The following is a 20,000-nucleotide window of genomic DNA, read 5'->3' on the forward strand; positions in this document are numbered from 1 at the left end:
TAAAAATAGAATGTCGACTGTTAGTAACAATTCAACTTCATTTAAAATCATGTTTCATTGTAAAATTTATCGATAATTACCATGGCAGGGTTGCGATCAAATAATGCTCTGAATGCAATGTATCCGACAAGGTAACCGGTAAACATTATGACCACAACATGTAGGCCTGCAACGATTTGCCTCAAAGTTAGTTGAATAACGGAAGAACCATCCAAGAGCAAGCAGATAGAAATGGCATCATAGATAATGACATATTAAATGAATTTCAAACGACCACAGTTGTATGTGTTGGGAAATTGGATACACAAAGGAAAGGGAATACAAGCTTTACGATACAACTTTAAAAACTAGTGTTTGTATATCTTGCATTTAGTTAAGCACAATCACAACTAAATAATACTCCCTCCTATACACCACAAGTGTTCCATTTGCTTTATACACTCTATCTAATGTACTTATTCAATCCTTAAAATCTTTGATTGAGCATTAATAAAAATGATGGAAAGTTAATATGAATAATCCTTGTATTGAGACGAATCAAACAAGATCGCACTTGACTTTGCCTTTAACTTGTAGATTAATAATAACATACAAATTAATAGTACGAGATAAATAGTGTCCGAAAAGTAAATGAGACACTTGTGGTGAAAAAAGAGTATAAAATTCTCAGTCACTTACTAAGTATTTGCCTCACCAAGCAAAAAGTGCTGTATCTCCTCTCCCATGTGCTTGAGCACTTAACTTAGCTTCATCAAACTCTTAAATCGAGCTAACCACACCAAAACAATGGAGTAATCTTCAACAAGATTACTCCCCCTCTGGTATAGTGATTCCTTCTCAGACTTCAGCAAGTGCTCATACTTCACCTCATATCCTATCTCCCTCTTACCTTTACGGCCCGTTTGGTAATCAGTACTAAAAGTGGGAATGGTAACGAAAAGTTAGTGTAACTTTAGTAGGAATATGTCTTGACAAGTTTAATGACCATGGTTATACTCCTTCAACAATTTTATTTTCTTCACAAAATTCATCCCAATGTATTACAATTTATAGTTTACCATAGATTGTTGCAACCAAATTTAGTTGCTAGAAACAAGTTCTCAAAGGAGATCGAACAAGACGGACCATTACTGACATACAGTGCAATTTCAAGATCATTGTATATCCAATCTTGTGAAAACCACTTGTAATAAAAAAACACAGTACAATTAGTGAAAGTTTGATGTCACATACCAAATCCAAGTTGGTCCTTATAAGACGAGAAGGGCTCATCAGGCGTTTTCTTTGGAGTAATATCTTTCACAAGCTCTGCATAAGCTTTCCTCTCAGCCAACTCCTCTAGCTTCCTCAATCTTGCTTTAAGTTCTTCACTCTACACAACCAAAACCCCAAACATTAGACATAACATCTAATCCATCACAAGAAAAATCAAAAGCAATGGATTGTGATACATACATTAAAACCAATCAACAAACTATCACCTCTAATTAATACTATCTTGTAATTGATGAGATCCCGTTATCATTCTTACTTCAAAATTAAAAGAACACCAAAATTTGAAGAAAAACATAAAGGAATAAATGTACTAGACCAATCAATTATCATCAGTATATGAAGATCCATAAACTGCAGCAGTAAATATAGGAAAAAGTAAGTAACCTTTTCACATATTTGCCAAATGCCAAGTAAAACAACATAGATCTATACCCAAAGGACAATTGGGAAAGATTACTTCTAACATTACAATAACAACAATGTGAAAGTCCTAGGGTATGTTTGGATGGAAGAAAATGGAGTGAAAGGAAAGGGAGGGATTTGGAGAGATTAAATGGATGATTTTTGTTAAGGTAACAATCTTTCCAAAGTTAGAAAGATTTGAAGGAAAACTCTCATCTTCCTACCTTTCTCTTCTCTTCCCCCTAAACAAGCTAAGAGTTACTTCCCTTCCATTTCTCTTCCTTTCCTTTCCCTTCCCTCCCTTCCCTTTCCGTTCCTTTTTTTTTTTCCCACCAAAGTTGTTATGCAAACATAGTGTTGATCAAAAAGATTAGTATCGGCTACATGAACTATAAATCAATCCAAACGGTTGTCCAAGTAAATTTTCATTGCCCATTTAAAGAATACTACTTTCATTATAATATATATTCAATCTTGTTACAAATACTTTAATAAGCCAACACAATCTAACATGTAGTACATGTGCTTTTGTATATTGTTGTGCACATGTTTATTTTGGTTTTGTTGAGTATGTTGCTAGCTAGAGATTTTTGTAAGTGTTGTTGGATGATCTTTGAAGGTGATGTTTTTGACTTGGAGAACACAAGTCAAGGTGGAGATTGTTAGGATTATTAGTGACTCATGTTACCAAGTAATCAAAACATGATTAAGATAATTAATAATCCTAGTTAGTGAAGACTAGAAGAGGACAAAGAATCACATGTGATTGTTTTGTTTGGGTAGTAAATCTTGACATGTGAAGAATTAGAGTGCAAAGATCACTCCAAGGATTAATGTGCATGAGCATTGGAGACCGTGGATTAGCATGGAAAGGGAAAGAATTGCACCAGAGGCTGCTGCACCTCTTGCTCGACTGGCTGCTCGCCCGAGCCAGTGGGTCGAGCGCCTACTGATGCTTCTGATTCGAGTGTGCAGAGCTGCTGACTTTTACCTACTGCTGTCCCACTTGTTGCTGTCCCACTTGTTGCTGCCCCCTTTTAGTATACTTAAAACTCTATCCCTTGCTATATATATCCTCATATTAGGACCCCTTAAGGTTGCACCAAAGTCTCACATTATAAGCTACCTTCTTGCATGTGTATTTACTCCCATTTTAGCTCCTGTCTTCCCTTATACTAATCTCCATTGTAATTCTTTCAAATTTGTATCTTCTTTTTTAAACACATATCCTAGGCTAAATGGTGGAGGTAGCCAAAGATTGGTGAACCACCTTAAATTTTTGTCTTAATTATTTATTTATTATTGTAATTCATTACATACTTGCATTATTTGTTTCCTACATTTGACACAACTTAAACTCTCACTTAAACCTTATTTTGTGATCCTTGAGTAAGGTTTTAACCTCTCCTTTCAGTTAGTCATACTCCAACACCCCAGAAAATACCAAACAAAAACACAAGAATTACAGATACTCATAACAAAAAAAAAGTTGATTATCGTAAAATCAAAAGTGACCATAAATTAAAATGTGTTTTAGGGGAAAAACATCATACCTTTTCTCTAGGTTCAGGGCTAGTGAACAGGAAAGAAGAACCACGAAGAAGAGTAATAAGAGAAGGTCTACTATGGGGATCAGATGCAGCCCAGATTGATCGCAGAGATTGATAAGAAATTGAGGGTTGAGAGCAGAGAGTGAGTGCAGATTGTTGGAGATCTTCGGGGAGATTTGATGATGAAGATTTAAGGAAAGACGTCAATGCTTCTGTGTTTGATAAAATCAAGCCTGTTGAATTCATTGTTGTAGTTGAAGTTTCCGATTCACTTTTTTCGCTCATTCTTTCGCTCATTCTTTTTCAAGAAATCAATTGATTGTAGCCAGACTTTGCAAGTAATGGTCAATACTAAACAAAATTCTTAATCAATCACTGTTATTTATAAATCACTACAAAAAGACAAAATGAATAATAATAAAATAACAAAACCAAAAAAGATAAATCAAAATAACAAAACGCTCACCATCTAAGTTGCACTAAAACGGACACGGATACGGACACGACACGGGTACGGAAAAACGCCAACTTAAAAATGGCGGACACGGGGACACGAAAATGGTAATATAATAAATATATCAAATTAAAGATAATTTTACAATCTTCCATTTGATATATGTAAATAAACACTTTAAAAACATAAAACTCACATAAAATGCAAATAAGTACCAAATAAACAACATGAGTATTTAAAAATAGTCATACAAATCAAATCAAAGAAAACCAAATAAACAGGTAAATTTAAGTTGATCATCACACATCATCCATATGACATCCATCATCATCCTTCGCTACAAGAGTAGTTTCCAACTCGGGCTCATCAAGAGAAAGATCCGCCATGCCAAGACAAATAGAATCTTCTAGATTTCCAAAGTCATCTCCTCCAACATCCCACAACCTTGTTCTTCCCTTGTTATAAGCCTCACCTCTCCTTGAAAGCAAACAAAGATTGTTATGAATGTACACTAAATCTTGAGCACGTTTTGGTGCAAGTTTGTTTCTAGTACATGAATGAATGAATTTACATGTGCTCCAATTCCTCTCACAACAAGAGGAAGATGATGGTTGTCCTAACAACTTGAATGCTAATGCTTGAAGCATCGGAACTTGTGAGCCATAAGTTGCCCACCAATGCTTTGGAGCCATCAAGTACATATCTTTATATTGCTCAACTTGTCTTTCTAAATTTCTCATTTGCATTCTATCCTCATTTGTTACATTAGGACATTGACTAATTCCACCTTTTGCAACACCCATCAAATGTGCTCTAACTCTAGTATATGAACCACTCTTTATTTTGTTTGCAAAAGTTGCATTGCCAAGTATAATTACCCCCACCCCCACTCATTTTGTCCCCTTTAACAACATATTTCCACAAAGGGTAAGAACCAAAATCACCCTCTTCATTTGTAGCATCACCACTAACATTGAATGAATCAAAGCCACTAGCCCCATTACTAGACATGAACTCTTCAAATTCAAACAACCACAATTGAAGATTTAAAAATCACAATACAAATAGAATTCTTATCATCATCATAACATCAAATTAACAAAAGCTACGACAAAATTTTAGCCCATACATCAGTTGCACTTTCTTCAATGAAAAAAAATCAAATAATGTTTCCAATTTTTTACCAAAACAAAACATTAATTCATGTAGATTTTTAAACCCAATTTGTTCATCAAACTAGAAAATTCCAGGGTTTTTCAAACAAATAAATGGCTCCATATTACTTAGATTATAAAATCAAAGATGAAGACAGTAATCAAATTCAATGGTCGAAAGAGCACATTACAAGAAATTAAGATTAAGAATTTAAGATTAACACTAAGATTAAAGATTAGAACAAGATTAATATTAGGATTTAGGATAAAGAGTGAAAATACCTCAAACAAAATCAAAATTTTCGATTTTAGGGATTAGGGTTTGAAAACCTTCGAGTTCGACTGTGTTCGATTCGAGGCTTCGAGCAACCCACAGCAGCACCGAAAACGTCAAAGCACCAGGCAGCAGCGGCGGAAGGCGTCTGTGATGGAGCAGTAGCCGGCGGTGGCGTGGTGCGGGAGTGCGGCAGCGACAGTGGAGGTGGAGGAAGAGTTGTATTGAGTAAATGAGTAATACTAACAATCCCCTCCCCTGTTTTCGATTTTTTTTTTAAATAAAACACGTGGGGCACTATAGAATATAAGTTGAGTTTTAGCTAAGAGTATAAACATATGTTTGAATATGATTTGATATTCAATAAGTTGATTATGAATGTAGTAGAAAGTTGGGTGACTTCGCTAGGGAGTGGATGTAAAAATGAATTGGAGTGCAAAAATAATATATAATATGTGTTTTGATATGTTTATTTTATCGGAGTAATTAAATATGAGTTAATATAATTGTGTAATTTGATGACATGATATTGAATATGGAGTTTGAGTATGAACTATAGAATATAAGTTAGTATGTAGATTAGTTTTATGCATGGGAATGAAAACACGAGTTTGAATTGAGAATTGATTATGTTGAAGGAAATATGGGTTTAATGTATCAAGTTCAGTTATGAATGAATTTTATGAATTGGATTGCAGAGTTGGTTTTGGCATTGATCCTATAATTTGGATTCATAGTTAGAGCGTAACTTGGAGTTAGGAACCCATATTTGAGCGTGAATATAACTTATACTTTGAATGAATGAGTATGAAATCATGTCCTATGAGCTTATTATTTTTAAATATTCTTTTGCCTCAAATAAAAGAAAAAAAATGAGTTTGACCTCAGATTAGGTAGAGTAAATTGATTAAAAATTATTACTTGAGGGTAAAGTGTGAAGTGATTATGAATTTCAGAAAAAAAATTTAGTTGTTTCATAAAATCAAAGTTAATCAAGTTCAATAGCTAGTTCAGCTAAATTTATTGTTAGTTATTAAGCATAGAAGATTTTGATTTCATAGAGAAATCGTATCGACTGAGCTTGTTGGCTTTTTGTAATCGAAAAGGTTGGATTTCTTAATCGAAAAGGTTAAATTTCTTACTCAAAACTTTAATAGTTACGAGAAAAGATTACAAAGGTATGCATTTTCCTTTAGCTGGGATTGGTTTGAATAGAGAGAGATGTCCTTCCTAATATAGAAAGTTATTTTTCGAACCTTGAAATTTTAGAATAGTAACAGAAATAAAATAGAGATGGTTTGATATTTTGAAATAGTTGGGATTACCTTTGTTGTGGTATCTCAAGGAATTGGAACCTCGTCAGGATTATATCGACACTTTAGTACTTCGGACTTAGGTCTTCTGCTACGGTTTGACCGTTTGTGGAGTGTGCACACTAGGGATCTTTGTCTAAAAATTATCCAAAGGGCCTAGATAGCCCGATGGAAAAGAAAGTTCGTTTCATTCCATAGATTTATGATTTAAAGATTTTGAAAGAAAAAGTTTTAGTAAAGAAAATTGAAAAGAAAGATCTATCTATTTTATAGATTGATAATTAAGATTTTGAAGGAAATATTTTAGCAAAGAAAATGAAAAAGTATTTGATTTTTTTTAAAAAACAGAGAAATAAGAAAAAGATTTTATATGGTATTGATAAAGTAGTTAGTTTGTAAAAGAAAATGATTAGTAGGATGTAATTAATGTACCCTACCTGCATATGTATTTGGATTCATAGTATGACATCTGGTTTAACATGTTTGGCAATACTACATGCCGATAAATGACCTACATGAAGGTTAAAGTTGGAGTATAGTCCGAAAGCAACGTCCACTCATAAATAGTTATAAGATTTCCTTTTTGTTATAGTTTTATGTATAATTAGTATTTTGGCTGGGTTGTGAGAGAAATTACATTAAGTTATGTTAAATGTGTACTCAGCATAGGCTGACTATGTGGTTTTATTCTTTGAACCAGTCCTGGTGGGGGATAGATATTGAGAAGATTGATATTGGTGATGTCAACGGTAGCTGAAAGCGTAAAGATTAGTAAGCAACAAAGTAATTTCAACGAATCATATAAAAGAGTGTAAGTAAAACAAATTATGTGACCGACTTACCGTAATGATCCACAACTGTCATGAGAATAGATTATAATAATTTCAACCCTTTAAGGACACCAAATCTAATTTATACCAATCTATTTAGGGTAACAACACATTTATCCTCCAATTATATGTTAAGCTCATTTGAAATTATTTAAGGTGTCTAAGTCTTAAGTGAAATACTACACATCATTGAATGACTACATCCTAATTTTCTAACTTTACTCTCTAATTATTCATCCTAATTTTTGCCGCTCTACTAACTATTAATAGTGACAAATATTTATCACCTCATATATTGTGACCCCACCACAAATTTTCTAAACTAGTTTTAAAACATAGGAATACTTATCACATAAGTAACATATTATGAGTAGGGAAGAACATGGATAGGATTTGGGTTTGATCTAGCTAGAGATTCAAGTTCTAAACAAAATATTCATTAAGTTTTACGATTTTAAGTATAAATACGACAACTACATTTAAATTATATAAACTTATATAGTCCAAAGTAATCTAATTAATACACATAATGGTTTTTATGGAGTATAATTTAAAAAAAAAACGGTATATGGATCGATCTGAATCTTAAAAGAGTCTATTCAAACCCAAACTCAAACTCTAAAGTTACGGACTCAAATTCAATCCGAAGATTCTTAGGGTTCAAAAATAGATGAATCCAGATATTTGAATCAGTCGGTCTCTTGAGAAACCGTCTCTCTAAGAGATGACTCTCAGGCACAGCCCATTAAAGTTTAATGTCTACTCTTACTCATTCATTCAAGCTATAAGTTACATTCACGCTCAAATATGAGTTCCTAACTCCAACTTACGCTCTAACTATAAATCCAAATTATAGGATCAATGCCAAAACCAACTCTGCAATCCAATTCATAAAATTCATTCATAACTGAACTTGACACATTAAACCCATATTCCCTTTGACATAATCAATTCTCAATTCAAACTCGTGTTCTCATTCCCATGCATAAAACTAATCGACATACTAACTTATATTCTATAATTCATACTCAAACTCCATATTCAATATCATGTCATCAAATTACACAATTGTATTAACTCATATTTAATTACTCCGACAAAATAAACATATCAAAACAAATATTATATATTATTTTTGCACTCCAATTCATTTTTACATCCACTCCCTAGCAAAGTCACCCAACTTTCTACTACATTCATAATCAACTTATTGAATATCAAAATCATATTTAAACATATGTTTATACTCTTAGCTAAAACTCAAGTTATCAAGTATCACTTCTCATCCCAATTTGTATTCGTATAATCAATTTATAATCTCAATTTCATATTTATATTCCCAATCAATATATCAACTACAACTCTCCTTTTCAACTCCTTTTCATATCTAACGCATAACATAATCAAATATCTTACTAAGTTCATGCTCAAGTTCCCTTTTTAATTTCATATATAGTTTATCCATATCAAGCTCACATTCACAACTCCAACTCGTATACATGTTAAATACATCGAAGGAATCACCTCATAATATGGCTTAATAATGCCAATATCAGTATGCCCCAATTCAAAATAATAATCTGAATGCCAAAATCTTCATTTACAACTAAGTCAATTTAACACCAAGAAATAATATCCAATATCAGTATACCTAAACTTGAATCCTAATTCATCTCAATCTCATAAACAACTAAATAAACATATTCACTCACATATCAATTTCTATTCAATTTACCAATTGCTAATTTAATCCATGTTTTCATCTTCAATCTAATCAATTTAAATCCAACAATTAATAATTAACCTAATTTTATAATTTCCACAAAATTCAAATATAAAACATAAAATTTCACTTATTAAAGATTTAAATCAAGCAATTGAATTTGTTTGAGTGGGAGTAGTGATGCCCACGGTCCGGGTTGGGCCGGTTCCGTTCCGGTTCCATTTGGAACCTGATTAGAACGTTCCGGTTCCCGTTCCAGGCTGTTCCAAACGGTTCCTTGACGGTTCATGAGGCGGTTACGGCGGTTCCAGCTCGCGGGTCGGACCATCGGTTCCATTTTTATTTTTCCTTTAAATATAATATAAAAATACTATAATAATGCGGACGTACCTTTGATGATTACTTGATTATTGGTGAAATTCGTTGCTTGTCATCGTTATTAAAATATTTACTAAAAAAAATAAAAAAAATAAATTAATAAGAAACGAATCAACGATAAAGATGATTAATAAAAAAAGAGGGAGAAAATGGACTTGAACCTAGTACCCAAATAAATACGAAGCTGCCTATGTATCCCGAAGGAATCAAAGCGCACGTAGTTCTATGTCATACCTTTTATTTGTAGTTGTTGAATGTTGATTGATCGTTTCCGATTGATCCTATTCGTCTTCGTCATCATCATCTGGTTGGTTAGAAGCTTCCGCTGACTCTCCTCCTGACAATGATGCAGATGTATCCATCATCATACATGGATCATCATCATCGCCCTGATCATCAACGTTCTTTAGTACTTGTGTTTGAAGCTCCGCTTGATTCCAATCTTTCTTGCAAACACATATTTGAATACTATGTGGAGCAAGACGAGATCTCTTTTCGTCTAAAACTATTCTACCTGCACTAAAAGCAGACTCCGACGCAATCGTAGAAGCAGGAATCGCAAGGATATCCTTTGCAATTCTCGATAATATGGGAAATTTTATAGATTTTTCTTTCCACCATTATAAAATGTTATAGCTACCTTGGTCAATTTCAAAGTGATGTTTAAGATAATTATCTAATTCTAAATATGAAGTGGAGGGTGAAGAACAAGATGATCCTACAAAACTATCATCTTGGCTTATTATATTAGCTATTACGGAATTATAATAAGAGGGGTGTGCCGAGACGCTAGCACGCCTAGACGTATCGCGACTTGGGTTATATACATTTAGCATAGTAATCATAAAGTTCTGCTAAAAGTTTTTAACAAGTTCCAACATAATTATGTACATTACTAGGCGGGCGATCTAATGATTGGTAGTAAAATCCAATTACTTTAGTAAGGACTTCTGTCTTAAAACATGGGTCTAAAATTGTCGCAATTCCATAAATATAAGGAAAATCAGTAAAATATGTCTTCCCCTTATCCATCATATCTGCAAGAATCGGCTTTAAATATGGGTTAGTATCATCATGCGAATGTTTAAGAATATGATAAAAAATAGTAATACACTCACTTATTACTAAGTGGACGTTTGGTTCGTAAACATATGAAAAAATCTTAGTTGCGTGGTCATACGCTTTTAATATTTTATGTACACCTATAGCTAGTTCCCATGTGTCATCACTTATATAGCTATCTGTACACTCACTATAAAGTTGTGTTATAACTAGACGATAAGCAATCGCTTTTCTTAATAAATAGTTCGTTGAGCCCCAACGTGTAGGAGTATCTAATGACCAATACACTTTTTTTAGTTGATAATGGTCATATAATTGCTTATATCTTCTCTTTATCTGTCCAATTCTAAGACCCTTCACTATGTCTCTAATGGGATCTAATAAATCACTTAATTGTTTTATACCTGCCTGGCAAGATAAGTTTACTATATGAGCACAACAACGTATGTGTAATAATCTACCCCCAAGGATAAAACTAAATGCAGGTTCGTTATACAAAAGTTTGATGCATTTAATGTTGGCGGTTGCATTATCGGTAGAACAACAAAATATCTTATGTAATAAGTTCTATTCTTTACATATCTCTATTAATCTATATTTTATGTTTTCACCCGTATGTCTTTCGAGTGCCTCAAAAGCAATTATACTTTATTAACGGCTATATTTCCGGTTCCGGTTCCATGGAACCGCTGGGCCAGTTCACCCGAACCGTTTCCGGTTCCGATTCCATGGAACCGTTGAGCCGGTTCACCCGGACCGGTTCTGGTTCTGATTCCATGGAACCGTTGGGTCGGTTCACCTGGACAGGTTTCGGTTTCGGTTCCGGCCTGCGGTTCTTAGGTCTGGTTCAAACATTTTTTTTCCGGCGGTTTCACGGTTCCGGCAACTTTTTTCTAGCAGTTTCACGGTTCCGCGGTTCGGAACCTGTCACGAACGGTTTCGGTTTCGGGACGGTTTCAAGCGGTTCGGGACCAGTTAGGTTCCGGGTAACCCGCTCCGTGGCCATCCCTAAGTGGGAGTATACCTTAAGCATAAAACTATTTATATTTCCATGACTAATTTCTTGACACCATCTTCTTCCTTTGAATCAAAAGAAATTAAAACCCAAATTCAAATAAATTAAACTAGATTGAAAATTTTATTTTAATGGGTATACCTTATTAATGGAGAAGAGGACCAATATTTGTGTGTTGGTCGAATAAGGAACCCACGGCTAGGGCACGATTGACAGTTGCGGCAGTGGGCGGTGTAGATCGTGATGGATGAGCTGAGGGTGCTTGGGGTTTCATCCGTTTTGAAGATTAAGTTTTTATCTTCTTTTTTTTCGAGATTGAGAATGAAAGAATAAAAAGGATCAATCCTTATTTTTCGCCACCCTTTTTATTTTATCGCCACCCCTCTAATGAAACTACGAATTTGCCCGTGGATTTAAAAATTTTAAAAACTCTATAAAACACTTCAAACTCACTCAATAACACTCATATCACTTCCAAAAACACAAAATCTACACATAAAATTAATCGGAGCTAAAGCTTTGGAATCGAAGTCATTAACAAAAACTCGAGTTAATTTCTATTTTAATATAATTCGAAATTAAAAAAAAAAAATAATAATAATAATAATAATAATAATAATATTAGTCGCACTTTTTGTGCGACTGTACCTACTATATGAGAACAACAACGTATGTGTAATAATCTACCCCCAAGGATAAAACTAAAAGCAGGTTCGTTATACAAAAGTTCGATGCATTTAATGTTAGCGGTTACATTATCGGTAGAGCAACAAAATATCTTATCTAATAAGTTTCATTCTTTACATATTTCTATTAATCTGTATTTAATGTTTTCACCCGTATGTCTTTCGAGCATTGCCTCAAAAGCAATTATTCTTTTTTAACGGCTATATTTTCCGTTCCGGTTCCAGCTGGGCCGGTTCACCCGGACCGCTTCCGATTCCGATTCCATGGAACCGTTAGGCCGGATCCGATTCCATGGAACTGTTGGGCCGGTTCACCCGGACCCGTTCTGGTTCCGGCCCGCGGTTCTTAGGTCCGGTTCAAGTAGTTTTTTTCTGGCGGTTTCACGGTTCCGGCAACTTTTTTTTCCGGGGGTTTCACGGTTCCGCGGTTCGGGCCGGTTCGGAACCTGACGCGAACGCTTTCGGTTTCGGAACGCTTTCAAGTGGTTCGGGACCGGTTAGTTACCAGGTAACCCGCTCCGTGGCCATCCCTAAGTGGGAGTATACCTTAAGCATAAAACTATTTCAATTTCCATGACTAATTTCTTCACACCATCTTCTTCCTTTCATTCTATTCTCAAGAAACAAAAGAAATTAAAACCCAAATTCTAATAAATAAAACTAGATTGAAAATTTTATTTTAATGGGTATACCTTATCAATGGAGAAGAGGACCAATATTTGTGTGTTGGTCGAATAAGGAACCCATGGCTAGGGCACGGTTGACAGTTGCGGCAGTGGGCGGTGTAGATCACGATGGTTGAGCTGAGGATGCTTGGGGTTTCATCCGTTTTGAAGATTAAGTTTTTATCTTCTTTTTTTTCAAGATTGAGAATGAAAGAATAAAGAGGACCAATCCTTATTTTTCGCCACCCTTTTTATTTTATCGCCACCCCTCTAATGAAACTACGAATTTGCCCGTGGACTTAAAAATTTTAAAAACTCTATAAAACACTTCAAATTCACTCAATAACACTCATATCACTTCCAAAAACACAAAATCTACACATAAAATTAATCGGAGCTAAAGCTTTGCAATCGAAGTCGTTAACAAAAATTCGAGGTAATTTCTATTTTAATGTAATTTGAAATAATAATAATAATAATAATAATAATAATAATAATTATTATTATTATTATTATTATTATTATTATTATTATTATTATTATTATTATTATTATTATTATTATAATAATAATAATAATATCAGTCGCACTTTTTGTGAGACTGTACCTAAGTAGAGTTGCACTTTTTGTGCGACTCCACCTAGGTACTATCGCACTTTTTGTGCGACTGGTATAAAATTTTTATTTATTTATTTATTATTTTTTTAAATTTCGAATGAATTTCTTTTGTTTAATTGATTTTTTTTAAAGTTATTGTTATTTAATAAATGTTGTAATAAATTATTTTATTTTAATATATTATTATATTATGATAATGTTATTGTAAGAAGTACTTTTGAATTTAAATTCGAAATTCAAAAAAAAAATTGTATCAGTCGCACAAAAAGTACGATTGTACCTAGGTCGAGTCGCACTTTTTGTGCAACTCAACCTAGATACAGTCGCAGTTTTTGTGCGACTGGAATTATATTTTTTTTTATTATTTTTTTTTTTTTGAATTCCGAATGAATTTTTTTTAATATTTCGAATGGATTTTTTTTGTTTAATTAATTTATTTTTTAAGTTATTGTTATTTAATAAATCTTGTAATAAAATATTTTATTTTAATATATTATTATATTATGACAATGTTATTATAATAATTAGTTTTGAATTTAAATAATTATTTAAATGTTTAATTATTTTTTAATATAATAATAATATATTAATTAAAATTTAGTTGTTAATTAATTTTTAATATAATATATTAATAAAATTTTATTTTAGTTGCTAATTAAATTTTAGTTGTTTAATTATTTATTAATATAATAATTGTTTATTTGTTTATATGTGTGAATTATTTTAGTTGTTAATAATTTATATGATTGTAAGTGTTTATTATATTTACTTAAATGTTTATTAAATTAATATTGTAAGTGTAATTAAAATGAATATAACTTAATTTAATTTTTTATGCTTTTAATTTTTTATTAATAGTTTATTAAAATATAAAAATTGTAGTAAATGGCTGGAAATTAAGAAAAAGGAAAAGGGTTTTTAGAGGGTTATTGAGCGGCAATTGTTCTAGGCCGAGTTTACTGAGAGGGGACCCCATGAGAAGGGGGTTACGGGTTCTGCAAGGCGAACTAGGCATAAACAGGCGGCCAGACATAGTCAGGCCCAACGTTCGACTACCCTAGACAATGTGCGTAGTCGCATTGAATGCCAGAGTAGCCTGCGTAGTGATACGGTCGGCTCAGGTGATGATGATACTGATTACGGCGTGTCTGTTAGTCGGGAAGAGTCTGTGGGTCAGGATAAGTCTATCGGTCATCCTGTTGATTGGACGCTCGTCAGAGGGCATGCCGGTCAGTTTAGGACTAGAGGGCATAACACGGCTGACACTTCAGATCACGCAGGAGTTAGCCAGGTTGAGGATGCGGCTCCACGGGGGAGGAGGCGCTCACAGTCCGCGGACGTGGACTGGTTGATCATATCACCCTAGCCCGGGGGCTCTGTTGACACCACTTTAATACCCAGCTATGGTGGGCACGTAGCAAAGGTTTTATTTGAGGGATCGGAGCGCACGCCTTTGATTTTGGAATGTCGTCCTAGGAAGAGGACGTTGGATGCGATCATCAGACTTCAGGACATGTCTAATGAGCTGTACGGGCTGTTACCTGCCACTCCTCCAGGTTGTCTGCCGTATATAATGCACCAGCACATTGATAGTGCTCTCATTACGACATTTATGGAGAGGTGGCAGCCTAATACCAACACCTTCCACATAATATGGGGGAAAATGACCATAATGTTGCACGATGCAACGCATTTTAGGAGTTGGCATTGACGGTTCACTTCCCGCTGAACCTGCTGATGGTGATTGAAAGCTTGGTCTGGCCGGTCTGTTTGGGGAGCCAATGTCGGAGCTGCATAGGAAGGGGTACTTCACCAGCAGGAGCATTAAGGTTGGTGAAATGTTGCAGCTATGCCACCGTTCTCAGTCTCTGGAGACTCAGGCTATTGCGTATTACATGGCTATAGTGGGTTCCACGCTGCTGGTGGGTTCCATTTTGTTTGCCTGAATATCTGTCCTTGTTGATTTCTCTTGCCACCGCACAATTTGTCGATCATGTTCTCCACCATACGCATAATAAACGTCGTACATCTGTAATAAACAGAAATTTAAAATTAATTGAGATATATATATATATATATAGTATAAAGATCGACAATAATTAATCATTAAAACCTGTTTACCTGGAAAAACAGCATGTATAGCTGCAGACAAACCCTCATCCCGATCTGTTACGATTACGTCAGGCGTCTGAACTCTGCCGTAAATATCCCTCAACCTCTCCAACACCCAAGAATAAGACACAGCCGCCTCATCTCGCATCAAACGCTGGTTGGATGCCAGTTGCACTGAGATCTCGTATGTGCTGCCTAATATCGATGGTTATTTTATTTACTCTAATTTGACCATCTCTGTACATCAAGAACGGGTGGTTATGTCTTCCTTTTTCACCAGAAAACACTCTTATCGTCCAAGGTCTTTCCCCTTGTTTACGACTACTTCCTATAATCATAAATTTACACCCACAAGCCGTAGTTTTGGAACCAGGTCAGGCAGCATTGTCTAAGTTATGCAAATCACCCCTTATATTACCGTAGTGGTGACATCTTAAGTATAAACTCACTCTAGAACGTCCTTCCTTTTGTTTATATGAAGCATGTGTAAATTGAAAACTAATTCATAGTGTTATCTCATCAGCACAAACATGTAAATAATCTACAGAATCAAATTCTCTATCGGTAACAAATCTATTAGAATACTCTACATTATCCCCTATGTTTCAAAGTCCTACAAATATAAATTTATTCATAATAATTAAAAGATTAAACTATTTAATATATTAAAAATATCAATTAGTTTAATAATTCAAATTTCAATATATTAACAACAACAATACAAAAATATGAAATAAAAAAATTTTAGTAAATAAAATACATATATTAAATATAATAAATTAAAATAACATAAATAAATAATTTAAGTAAAAACAAAAAAATATATAAATATATGAGTAAATAAAATAATTTACTATAATATTTAATAAATAATAATAACTGAAAAAATAATTATAATAAATAAAAAGAATTAATGTTTCAAAAAAATAATTAAACATTTAAATAAATTAATTAAATTCAAAACTAATTATTATAATAACATTATCATAATATAATATATATTAAAATAAAATAATTTATTAGAACATTTATTAAATAGCAATAACTTAAAAAATAAATTAATTAAACAAAAGAAATTTTATAATTCGAAGTTCAAAAAAAAAAAAACCAGTCACACAAAAAGTGCGACTGTACCTAGTTCCAGTCGCACTTTTTGTGCGACTCGACCAAGGTACAGTCGCACTTTTGTGCGACTGGTATTATTATTTTTTTTAATTTTCGAATAATTTAAATTCAACAATAATTATTATAATAACATTATCATAATATAATAATATATTAAAACAAAATAAATTATTACAACATTTATTAAATAACAATAACTTAAAAAAAAAAACTAATTAAACAAAAGAAATTTTATAATTCGAAATTAAAAAAAATAAAATTTCAATACCAGTCGCACAAAAAGTGCGATTGTACCTAGGTACAGTCGCACAAAAAGTGCCACTAAACCTAGGTATTGTCGTACTTTTTGTGCGACTCAACCTAGGTCCAGTCGCACTTTTTGTGCGACTCTACCTAGGTCTGGTCGCACATTTTGTGCGACTGGACATTCTGGAATTTTTTTTTAAAAAATTTCGAATCGATTAATTACTTACCGAATCGTTATCATGCTCGTTTTGGTATGCTATTTGTTGTTCGATGTACAGTTTTAGCTTGTTTAAGTTAACGTAGTGTTTTTAGAGAGATAGTAGCGTGTTTGAATTCGTATATCTTACAAAGACGCCTCTGAAAATTCAATATATATAGAGTCGCGATATTCATGTTATTAGGTGATAATAGTGTTATTAAGTGCGATTTACATTTGTTAAACAAGTTTTAAGTCCAGTGGCAAATTCGTAATTTTTTAAAGTTAAGGGGCAAATTCGTAATTTCGTTAGGAGGGGTGGCGATAAAATGAAAAGAGTGGCGATGAATAATAATACCCAAACTGCTTCACGTGAAAAGCTTCCACTTTTGATTTTCTTTTTTTTTTTATATACTTATCAACATTTCTATTATTATTAGGATATTCACATTATTATTATTATTATTATTATTATTATTATTATTATTATTATTATTATTATTATTATTATACACATTACTAGTTTACTACTACTACTTTTCTATAAGGGAGAAGAAATAATGTGAGTGTTGATCTAAAAATTTAAAGATACTGCTTTATTTATTTTTTTCAACTAAAACTTGAATTTATTTTTATACTATATTACCTATATTTTACTTTTCGCTATTTTTTTAAGTGGTCTCATATGATTTACTGCTTACTTTTTAATTGTTTACTTTCATAGCTTTATAAATAAAGACTATAGCTTCACCAAAATAATTCAAACCAAATAATCCTTCATTCAACCTAATAGTTTAAATATTAAATAAAATCTCAAAAAAAAAACGAAAGATATTATTACTTAATTATGATAATCTTAGTTTTAAAAAAAGTAATCAAGGATGTTAAAATCGTAAGTGTTACACTCGAACTGGGCGGGAAACGACATGAGTTGGGATTTGAAAAGTCAAATATGACATCTAAATTATTAGAGCATTTGCATGATAGGATGAACTCATTGCTTGTCTATAACCTATATAATGCATTATCCCGTGCTATGTTGTTGTCATTCGACGACTAACACGTTGACTTGCATGTGCGGCTGGTGTGTGAGAAATCAAACAATAGAACCTGTGGACGTATGTTATTTTATATCGAATGAACTTTATTATATTTTTATATCGCAAGTACGCTTTTTATTTTGAACATCAATTAATTTTGGATGAGGCCCGTAGGTTCTCAAGTTGTAAATCTTTAGATTTCTGCTGACTTATTTTATTTTCGTTATTGTTATTTATTTTGTTATCACTAGAACTTCGTCGGTCCTATAAATGATCTAACTTAAATTAAATGTCCAACATGTGACCCGAAATCCATATTCACATATGAATATCTGGTTCGCTTTAAATCAGGCTATTACAACTTCCTCCACGAAACAGTAGTCCAAAACTTCTTTTTCAAGCTTGTTAAGATGTTTTCAAGCAACCTCGTTAGTTATCATTTGTCTGGAAACAAACATAACATCAACATGGCTCCCTCCGAGATTTAAAGAACCCAATTCTTATTTATTGCTACCCTTTTCATTTTATCGCCACCCTTAATGAAATTACGAATTTGCCTATGGACTTTAAAAACTACGAAATTACCACTGGACTTAAAACCTCTATAAAACACTTCAAATTCACTCCATAACACTCTTATCACTTCCAAAAACTCAAAATTTTCACATAAAATTAATCGGAGCTAAATCTTTGAAATCAAAGTTGTTAACAAAAACTCGAGGTAATTTCCTAACAAATTCATTCGAAACTAAAAAAAAAAAAAATTAATATCAGTCGCACAAAAAGTGGGATTTTACCTAGGTCGAGTCGCAATTTTTGTGCGACTCAACCTAGGTACAGTCGCACTTTTTGTGCGACTGGTATGAACAATTTTTTTTTTATTTTAAAATTTCGAATGAATTTGTTTTGTTTAATTAATTTATTTTTTTAGTTATTGTTATTTAATAAATGTTGTAATACATTGTATTATGATAATGTTGTTATAAGAAGTAGTTTTGAATTTAAATTCAAATTTAAAAAAAAATAAATAATAAATAAATTTCAGTAGCACAAAAAGTGCGACTGGTTTGATTTTATTTTATTTTTTTTTAAATTTCGAATGAATTTATTTTGTTTAATTAATTTATTTTATAAGTTATTGTTATTTAATAAATGTTGTAATACATTCTATTATGATAATGTTATTATAAGAAGTAGTTTTCAATTTAATTTTTTTTTTTGAATTTTGAATGAATTTTTTTTTATTTTTTATTTTTTTAATTTTTAATTTCGAATGAATTTATTTTGTTTAATTAATTTATTAAATTTTAGTTGTTTAAATATTTTTGAATATAATAATTGTTTATTTGTTTGTAATTGTGAATTATTTTCGTTGTTAGAAATTTATATGATTATAAGTGTTTATTGAATTAACTTAAATGTTTATTAAATTAATATTGTAAGTGTAATTAAAATGATTGTAACTTAATTTAATTTTTTATGCTTTTAATTTATTATTAATAGTTATTAAAATATGAAAATTGTAGTAAATGGCTGGAAATCAAGGAAATGGAAAAGGATTTTTTACAGGGTTATTGAACGGCAATAGCTCGAGGCGGACTTTACTGAGAGGGAATCCCCATGAGAGGGGGGTTATGGGATCTGCAAGGCGAGCAAGGCAAGAACAGGCGGCCAGACATAGTCAGGCCCAACGTTCAACTACCATAGACCATGTGCGTAGTCGCTTTGAGCGCCAAAGTAGCCTGCATAGTCATACGGTCGGCTCAGGTGACGATAATACTGATTACGATGTTTTTGTTAGTCGGGAAGAGTCTATCGGTCAGAATGAGTCTGCCGGTCATCCTGTTGATTGGACGATCGTCAGAGGGCATGCCGGTCAGTT

At 32.7% G+C, this 20,000-nt stretch overlaps 1 protein-coding gene across 4 annotated transcripts in view; it reads right to left on the reverse strand.

Annotated features, from left to right (window-relative positions):
* The window catches only part of LOC130799781 (uncharacterized), a 6,420-nt gene extending 921 nt beyond the window's left edge, over nt 1–5,499 (reverse strand). For all 4 annotated transcript variants that reach the window (XR_009039336.1, XM_057663019.1, XM_057663018.1 and 1 more), the window contains exons 1-4: nt 5,118–5,499; nt 3,231–3,578; nt 1,234–1,372; nt 81–166 (exon numbers count right to left, since the gene is read on the reverse strand). Coding sequence is in view for 3 of the 4 variants with exons in the window: in XM_057663019.1 (XP_057519002.1) it covers nt 81–166; nt 1,234–1,372; nt 3,231–3,524 (519 nt within the window). In the remaining variant the exon portion in view is untranslated. The remainder of the gene's footprint in view (nt 1–80; nt 167–1,233; nt 1,373–3,230; nt 3,579–5,117) is intronic.
* Nucleotides 5,500–20,000: the final 14,501 nt, after the last annotated feature.

Source organism: Amaranthus tricolor, chromosome 14, assembly GCF_026212465.1.
Source record: "Amaranthus tricolor cultivar Red isolate AtriRed21 chromosome 14, ASM2621246v1, whole genome shotgun sequence".
In the NCBI taxonomy this organism is placed as follows: Eukaryota; Viridiplantae; Streptophyta; class Magnoliopsida; order Caryophyllales; family Amaranthaceae; genus Amaranthus; species Amaranthus tricolor.